General features: G+C 39.8%; 1 protein-coding gene across 2 annotated transcripts; it reads left to right on the forward strand.

Annotated features, from left to right (window-relative positions):
• Positions 1-481: 481 nt before the first annotated feature.
• Positions 482-9238, forward strand: sra1 (steroid receptor RNA activator 1). Of its 2 annotated transcripts, none has more exons than XM_072590477.1 (5): positions 482-552; positions 2022-2150; positions 2865-3082; positions 6979-7087; positions 7941-9238. In XM_072590477.1, the coding sequence occupies exons 1-5, from the start codon at positions 528-530 to the stop codon at positions 8093-8095; spliced, it is 636 nt and encodes a 211-aa protein (XP_072446578.1). In that variant the 5' UTR covers positions 482-527; the 3' UTR covers positions 8096-9238. The 2 variants fall into 2 exon arrangements, with proteins under 2 accessions (XP_072446578.1, XP_072446579.1); XM_072590478.1 differs by having other exon boundaries at positions 2865-3016.
• The last annotated feature ends 554 nt before the right edge of the window (positions 9239-9792 follow it).

The following is a 9792-nucleotide window of genomic DNA, read 5'->3' on the forward strand; positions in this document are numbered from 1 at the left end:
CAGAGAGCTGGGACTAGTTTAGTTTGGGAACATGATTAGCGTGGACTAGTTGGTCCAAAAGGTCTGTTTCCATGCTGTATGATTACATGGCACAGGGAACCCCCACACACAGTGCAGTATGGCAAATGGAGGTCCCCACACACACTACGTGGTACGGCACATGGAGCATCCCCACACACCATGCTGTATGGCACATGGAGCCACCTCCCCTGACACACACACACAGGGCTGTATGGCACATGGAGCCACCTCCCCTGATACACACACGGCACATGGATCTCCCTCTTCCCTCCCCCCAACAAGCTGTATGGCACATGGAGCCCCACCCCATACATATACACACACACACACACACACACCGGGCTGTACGGCAAATGGAGCCCCACACACACCGGGCTGCACGTCAGATAGAACTCCAGCTTTTGACGTACGGCGACGCAATGCCGTGCGAAAGCGGATGTGACGAACGCGCGCCGGAAGCCTGCCGCCGGCCAAGTGGAGGCGGTGCAGCGGGTGACGGCGGCGAGATGTCGGATCTGTTCGTGAAACCCGGTGAGAGAGGCACAGGGGCTTGGTGTGGGGGGGGACAGCAGCTGGAGTTCAGACTGGTGACTCCCTGAGGAAGGGCGGGGGGAATGAAGGTGGTGGGGGGGGGGGGCTGTGTGGGGATCAGGGCCCGGTGAGTGATGCCCCGGTTTACGTGGCACTGAGGCTGGATGGAGTCAGCAGTGGGCGGTGAGGAACGTGCTGCCCCCCTGCAGCGGGTCACGTCTGTACATTTAAACCTGAGGCACCAGGACTGTGTTCGGAAGGAGATTAATACGTTTAGTCGAAGGGGGTGTCTATCTCAGTGTTATAAAGGAGATTAATATATTTAATGGAATGAGGTGTCTATTCCCCTGGCTGTTGAACAAGCCACGTTTAAATCGCAGAATGCTTCGGAGGAAAGTCTTGGTCTTCCCTTTGAAAAGACCTGTCAAATGACATGTCCTGGTCCGGGGAGATGGTGCTGATTGACTTTTGCACCAGGCTCGTTTCATCTGGCTGTCAGTCACTGCTGCACACGTTCACATTGTATTAAGCATTGCCACTTGTCAGCGCGATATTTACGTGACTGATTGAAAGCTGTCACCAAACGGGCGTGTTGAAAGGCAAGCTCGGGAAACACACGGGAGATAGGAATGTCAGGGTGTGGTGCATTAACGTCAACGCAAATCAGTTTGGAGAACAGCTGTTGTTTTGTTAAAGTTCTCTGACTCAGGGTTTGCAATGCAAAGGTTGACACTGTTTCCGTACGTTTTGAGTAGAGAAAGAGAAACTTTAATTGATTCTATCGTGTGACCAAGGGAGAAATACATTTGAATGGTGCTCAGTGATATTCTTACCTTGAAGTACATGAGCTGCGATGAAAGTAATTTGATCATACTTGTCTTTTAAAAATAAATGTGCTACCACCAAATGAGGGGTTATGTGCCCTTTGAAGTGACAGTCATGTTATAGTATGAGTGTTTCTTTCTTGAGGATCTGACATCAAACACTTTGTAGCAGATGAAAACTATGTTTTCTATGGATTGAGTAAGTGATTTAAGATAATAGTAGATAACTTGAACAATGACAGAGATCTTTACTTTAGAAGCAGCAGAGTAAATGAAACTTGTCTAAGCATTTTAATTGCTCATTGGTAGGAGATCATAATATCTGTCTGTGTCCTAATATCCACAACTGGTATTTACTTCAGGCTATGCTTATTTGTGGTTTAACAGAAAGAAAAGGGAGAAGGTCATTTTCTTTGTTTGTTAAGGAAATACTTATACTAACAGGTAGCTTTGGCAGTGTAGCTTTGGAGAATAATTGTAATCAATTATTGCTTACAGAGAAATATAGTTATGAAAAAAAATTGTGAAAATATTCAAAGCATTCTCTATATTACATACATTTCAGTCTTGAAGTACTTTGGGATGTTTTAATTTTGTATTGTCACTTTCACGGAGTTACTTAATAAACATTCCTATTTTTAAAAGGAAATCAGGAGCGAGGCTGGAATGATCCTCCCCAGTTTTCGTATGGTTTGCAGACACAAGCACAGATAGGTCCGAGGAAGCATTTTCTCACTAAGCGAGTATCGGCACCACAGCTAGATAAACCAAAAGGTGAGCATTAATTACCACATTACATGTTCAACAAAAGGCAGACTATCTGTTTAGTATTGATAATCATAAATATTTGAAATACAGTTATGTCAGAATTGTGTGTGTCAGTTTTTTAGTGTGATCAAACCTTCCCATTTGAGACTCCTATTTGTACGTCTGTTGACAAAGTATGAGGAGCAAGTAAGAATTGCCATTTACTTAAATCTGCACTATAATACAGCAATGTTAAAATAGTTTTAACCTTTACCTGCTCATTTTTTTCAACTCATCTTCCAGTGTGAATTTCCTGAAATATTTTACTCTTTTTGTTCTAAGGAGTGGGCAGGCAACCTCTGTAGGATGATCTCTCGTTGTATCATTAGGATTTCTATAGTAGTTATCTGGCTCACTTCCTTTTCTCCCTCTCCTGAGACTTGTCATCTGCTTTTTGCTCTGCACTTCCTCCTAAACACGAATGGGAATTGACCACATGGGAAAATGAACCTGGAAAGCTACCTCCTATCATTCTGTTCATGATGTAGATCTCTGGCAAAACATTAACATAATAGAATGAATTTAATTCAGAAATTACTCCATTCCTTTCTTAAAATCTAGTCCAAGTTATGCTTTTCTTCTATAAAGTTCCATCAATTTCAATTACTGCCAGTCGCATAGATAAGAGATGTTTTTCCAATAGCTTGATTCTACCAATGTGTTGTGCATCTTTTCCTGTAGATTATAGACCAACAGGAATTCCTTCTGCAATTATACCACCATCTCCTCCCGTAACGTGTGAGAAGAAGCCACTGCCACCACCTCCGAAGCATTCCAGTTTATCTGATAATTGTAAGCCAGTGCAAAATGCTACAGTTATGTCTGATTATGAGGTAAATTTGGAAGATGTTTTAAGTCCATTAAATAAGACACTGGAGACTTGTAGGAAACATGTAAAGGTAAGTGGAAAATGAATGATATTGTTTCAGAAATTAAGTAGTTGCTTCAGGCTTAAGAAATCTTATCCCATTAGGTTGTAAAAACAGTGACAATGCTGCAGATACAATGCTGGCTGACGTGAAGTGATCAACACAAGACTATATAGGTATGCACCTATTCAAATCAATCCCCTCTGCAATGTTAAACACTTAACACAACTAAACAATTGTGTAAAGTGATATACATAAAATGTTGATTCAGGTAACTAATTAATTGCACATTGAGTTTTGTGCCTCAGGAATTCTGAACATTAGTCAAGATGGTTTTCACAAAATGAGCAGATCGCCCCGCACTTCAACACTCCTCACAGTACTTGATTGTGGAGTTAACTTGACAGTTGTGAGAGCTTGGAGGAACAATGTTGTATACATATTCCCAGAATATCGAATATCTGTGCAAATACAACTAGCACCAAAACTTGCAGGCAAAAGTGAGTACTGCTGGAGATTAGAGTCAAGGGTGTGGTGTTGGAAAAGCACAGCAGGTCAGGCAGCGTCCGAGGAGCAGGAAAGTCAACGTTTCGGACAAAAAGCCTTCATCAGGCGTGCTTTTCCAGCACCACACTCTTGACATCAATACTTGCAAAGTTGAGGTAAGAAGAAAATCATGTTGTAAATATATAATGGGTATTAGAATAATCTCAATTAACTGTTGAACAGAATAAACCTAAATTTTCTACTTTTGTAGAAAAAGATTACATTTATAGAAACTTATTACTCTCTTAAAAACATTCCAAAGGTAATTCGCACACAGCAAATTATTTGATGTACCATTGTTAAATTTGCACATTGCCTTATGTGTCCTGCAAGCCACAGTGAGATGGATGTCACGTTTGTAGAGTCATAGAATCCTTTCCACAGTGTGGAAAGAGGTCATTTGGTCCATTGAGTCCATATTGACCCTCCAAAGAATATCCCACCCGTACCCAGTCCCTGCAACTCTGCAGCTACCATGGCCAATCCACCTAATCTGCACATCTTTGGACTGTACAAGGTAACTGCAGCACCTGCCAGAAACGCGCATAGACATGGGGAGAACATGGAAACTCCACACAGATAAATATCCAAGTCTGGAGTTGAACCTGAGTTCCTGGTGCTGTGAAGTGGCAGTGCTAATCATTGTGCCACCCAGAACCCAGTAGCTTTATCTTTTGTGCTGTTGGTAGAAAGAAAACGACTGACCAAAGCTCCAGGACAATGTAGCTGCATATTGAGTAATGATATAGATTTTCTAATCCTCACCAAACCAGTGGAATAGGAAAGTGAAGCATTGGTTTAGCACCATATCTGAAGGAAATCAACTTTAAGAATAAAGTATCACAACAAAATCTCAGCTTTGATCATATACTCAAGTCAAGGATTGGAAAACTGCCCCTATTCAAAAAGGGAGGAAGGCAAAAAGTGGGTAACTATAGGCTGACTATGATTAGAAAAATATTGGCATCAATTGTTAAGCAAGTAATAGCATAACATTTGGAAGATCATAATCTAATCAATCAATATCAGCATGGCTTCATTAAAGTGAAATTATGTCTGTCTAGTTTATGAGAGCATTGTAAAGAAGTCTCGACTAGAGTGAATAGATTGGATACATTCTGTTTGGACTTCCAGGCGGCATGCGACTGGATACTTCATAAAAGATTAAGTCATAAAATAAGACCCCAAAGTGTTGGAAACAGTATATTGACATTGATAGACAATTGGCTAATGAGCATGAAACAGCGAGTGGGGATCTGGGTTTCATTTTTTTAAGTTGGTGATCTGTAACCAGTGGAGTTTAACAGGATCAGTGGTGGGACCACAACTGTTTACATTATATATGAATGACTTGGATCAAGAAAGTAAATGTACTCAAGCCAAGATTGTAGACAATGTTAAAAATAGGTAGGTTATGAGAGAGATATGTACAGTTTACAGGGAGATATCAATAGGTAATGTAAGTGGGCAAAAGCGTTGATAAGTGGATTATAATGTAGGGAAATGTGAAGTTCATTTTGGGAGGGAGAGCAAAGCATTATTTTGGGGGAGGAAAACTGCACAAAACTGAAACACAAAAGGACTTAGGGGTACTTTTGCATGAAACTCAGAAAGCTAGCACACAGGAACACAGATATCAAAATGCTAATGGAATGTTGGCCCTTGTTTCAACACTGGTAGTGGATAAGATTATGGAAGACTTACTGCAACAGTACCTACTAGTGAGATTATATCTGGAGTACTGTGAGCAGTCTTAGTCCCTTATTTAAGAAAAGTTTAAAAAATCAAACACAACAGCTACCTGACGAAGGAACAGCGCTCCAAAAACTTGTACTTTCAAATAAACCTGTTGAACTATAACCTGATGTGATTTTTAACTTTATCCACCCCAGTGCATCACCAGCACCTCCACATCATATTTCAGAAAGGATATAATTTCGTTAGAGGCAGGTCAGAGAAGGTTCACAAGGATGATCCATGGTATGGAGGGTTCGTCTAGAGAGCAAAGACTAAACAGATTGGGATGCTACTCACTTGAGTTCAGAAGAATGAGAGGTTACCTCATTGAAACATACAGGATTCTTAAGGGATTTGACAGGGTAAATGCTGAGAACATATTTTGCCTTTTGAGAATGTGTCCTCTGGTCCTAGACAATCTCAAAATTAAGGAGAGCCAATTGCAGACTGCATGCGGAGAAGTTTCATCTCTCAAAGGATTTAGTGTCTTTGGAGCCCCTTGCCATAGAGAGCTTTTGGAGCGGAGTTCTTTTGTCTGTTTTACACAGAGATAGATTCTTGATCAGTACGGGCATCAAAGGTTATGGGGAGAAGGCAGGAAGTGCATGAGGAGTATTGGCTCAACCGTGATTTTATTGAATGGCAGAGCAGGCTCAATGGGCCTAACAGCCATCCTCCTGTTCATGTTTCTCATGGTCTTATGGTTTTTGAGACATGGTCCAAAGTTTGAATCTTTAAACTTATGGCAACTGTAAGCAACAATACATACTTATCTTTCAAGTTGTGATTTTCTTCTTCCTTTGGGTTCCCATTGCAAGTGAATCCTGTGCATAGCTATCTAGCATCGGTAAAGATTCAACAAAATGTTGATATATTATGGAATAGTGAGATATTGGTTGACAGTTATCATTGCCCATGTCCATGGTTCCTAATTTTAATTTAGAAATTGAAGAGGCAATTGAGACTGAAAAGCAGGCATTTCATCATAAAGGGAATATAATATCAATGAGATAGAATTAGAATTCCTACAGTGTGCAAACAGCCCCTTCGGCCCAACAAGTCCACACTAACCCACCCAGACCCATTCCCCTACCCTAAGTTTAACCCCTGACTAATGCACCTAACCTACACATCCTTGAACATTTATGGGCAATTTAGCATGGCCTATTCACCGAACCTGAACATCTTTGGATTGTGGGAGGAAACCCATACAGACACAGGGAAAATGTGCAAACTCCACACAGACACTCGCCCGAGGCTGGAATGCAACCTGGGTACCTGGCACTGTGAGGTAGCAGTGGTAACCACTGAGCCACCATGCTGCCCCACAGTGATCATAACACTTCATATCCTAAAAAATTAAATTTAGTCTGTTGCAAAAGCTATTGCCAATGGATTGACTGATTATGTGTAGGAATTAATGAGTGGTGCAGATGGATATTAACGAACGAAATGATGATGTAATAGTGGAAACAGTAATTTATTAATAATATGTCAAAATTTTATTTTAACTAAAGCAATATTTTGATGGTTGGTATTAAGTGACATGAAGACTATTGCATCATGTTGAATACTGCAGAAGTTGCAACATTCCGTGGCTATAACAGAAGATAACTCAATTTATTTTTAAACTTCATGTCTAGAAACAAGTTTGTGATGATATTGGCAGAAGGTTATTAATGCTTCGGGACATGTGGCAATCGGGAAAACTTTCTGTACCAGTGCAGAATAGGATGCACCAACTCACGCAAGGTAATCTTTTATAGTTGCCAATACTTTGTTAAGGTCCTTGTATAGATGCCAGAATGGAATGTGCTTAGAGATTGCATAAAATGCATAGAAGTGCAAGTTGTGCTTGTAAAGGTGTCAAGTCTCAAAATCAAAAGTATAAGTGAGAGGCACAGTGCTTCGTTTTCTGTGAAGGCCAAAGGTGTAAGGACAAGTTTGTATTTTTCTAACAAGAATGTACTATGAGGAGGAGTAGATCTTGTCCCACCACACAGTACAGTCATGGACTGCCTTCCAATTCAAATTTGCTTTGCCAGCAGACCCAGTTTCCTTTGATTCCCTGAGAGATCAAAGATATGTCTACTTCAGCTCTAAATGTACTCAGTGACAGAGCATTCACATCTTTCTGGATAGATAATTTCACAAGTAGGTGTTATGTAGGGCAAATGGGGAATGGTAGCAAAATATTTATTCGAATTTTTAAATATTTGTCAAGAAAAGCCATTGTAAAATGAGACCCTTTTACAAAATCTCCAATGATGAAAATGTTTATTTTAGTCAGCTTTTCAGATTAAGTCCTCCAAAATGTAATGCAGGAACATCTGACGTATAACTCATGGAGCATTGTTCCTGGCAGATTGAACAATTGAACGCAAGCAGCTCTCTGTTTTATGTGTTTCTTTTTATTGCTCACTTCCTTTCACTTCACATTGACATCTGGTTCCTCTTCACTGATGCATGCTCTGAGCCACCAAGAGATGGCATTTGCAACATTCCTCCATCTTCTTGCACTGTCTTTTTCACTGTTGTAAATAGCATTCGGTTAATGACATATTTAAGTTCTAAGAACACGTTGTGTATCTTTGTTTGCTGACAGAGATGGAGCACTACAATTGGGATTCTGCTGATGAAATCCACAGATCTTTGATGGTTGACCATGTGAATGAAGTTGGACAGTGGATGGTTGGAGTGAAACGCCTCATTGCTGAAACCAAAAATCTACCATCTGATCTTACTGACTGTGCAAATTAAAATTGAGATACAGACTGTGGCGCTATGCTCACGATGATCCAATGAGAATACTGTTCAGTGAAAATGCGGCAATGGATCAAAATTAGAAAATATTGACAGAAGGAATAACAATAAAAGTTGTGAATGTTTCCTGTATTCAGCGGGAAAGAAAACATGTATTCAGGCTGTACTGTTCAAGAGTTTACAAAAGCACTTTAGCCTTAAAGAAATAGACTGAGCATCTCAATGACTTGGTCATTCTTAAGCTGCCAATAAGCTGCTGCAATTGTCAAATCCTTTCTGTATGCTCTGATTGGAAGGCAAGTGTCAGATGTTGACTATATAAGTTTCCTCTGCCACAGGGATTAAAATGAAGCCTCATTGCTACAAGCAAGTAGTAGGGCTTTTCCAGAGAGGAGTTCTTTCTTTTACTTGGCTTGTCTTACTGACATCTGTAGAAACAAGCTTTCCATTTAATTTTACTCCAAGTAATTAAGAATTGTGGCTTTCCTGCTGCATTTTATATTTTTAAAACCATTATTAAAGATTCAAGGTGAAGAGTCATCTGGAAAGCTTTGGGTTGCTGAGTGTGTGTAAAGTTGTTCTTTATAGAAAAAAAGACCAGTTTCTTTCATTCACATACATCTATGTACATCATTTCCCTTATTTGGAAGGTGTTAATGAGGTTAGCTGCATGTGTGGCCTAACCAGAGCTGCATTAAGGTGAAGGATGTTTTCCTTCCCTTGTCTCCTAATCAAATTTAGACTTGGATGTACTGTCTGGAAAAGATAGGAGCAATATATAGCCCTCCTTTGTCTGGAAAATCTGCCCTGGTATTGTGTTGTGATTAATTATAATGGTAAAATTGTTTTTTGACCTTTCAATTGTTTTCGTAATTACTCCGTTTATGAAGTTACTTTTAATATAGGATGCTGATACTTTCACAGCCAATTTCCTATCATTCCTGGTGTTGGTGCAGAAGGAGAACCCCTTGCTCTCCATACCTGATCAAGAATAATGTCAATACTTTTTCAAATCTCCTGAATTGCCTTTTCAATTAAGAAAAGAATGCTGGTTGGTATTTTCTTATGCTTCCAATGGAAGGGAGGCTTTGCAGAATGCAATCAGAATCCTCATCACAAATAAAGTTTTTGTTTATATCATTGTGATTATGTTTCTACTTTTTGACAGATAGCAAAATAACAAAATGGGTTTGGGTTGCTTGCATTAGTGAATGTGCTATATTTTGGTATCCTGGATACATGGAGAGGGAAAGAGAGAGTTGGAGATAAGAGTTAAGTAGACTTTCATTTTTGTACTGAAATTATGAATGTAATATTCGGTGTTTTTTTTACATGTCAAAGGGGATATTATCTTTCACTTCCTGCTTACATGAAGTTGAGGAAGGCAAATTGTCGCAGGTCCATGCAAATATTTATGGTACACTGTCAGCTTGCAATTCCATCAGAAGTCTGACTTATAGAATGGAGAGAAACTGATCTTGTCACAGTCATTAACTACAGATCTACAATCAGATGAGATTACTAAATAGTGATTAGCTTTAAAGAACTGCAATGGAATCCTGTCTTTGGACTTCTTTAATCTAATCGTTAAAAATACTTTAGTGCAAAAGTTGTACTCGTACATGCCAGTTATTGAGAGATTCTATTGAGCTCAAGTAACTAATGGAGAATCCTACTAAGATTAAATTGATCGC

The sequence above is a fragment of the Chiloscyllium punctatum genome, chromosome 20 (genome assembly GCF_047496795.1).
Source record: "Chiloscyllium punctatum isolate Juve2018m chromosome 20, sChiPun1.3, whole genome shotgun sequence".
Taxonomy (NCBI): Eukaryota; Metazoa; Chordata; class Chondrichthyes; order Orectolobiformes; family Hemiscylliidae; genus Chiloscyllium; species Chiloscyllium punctatum.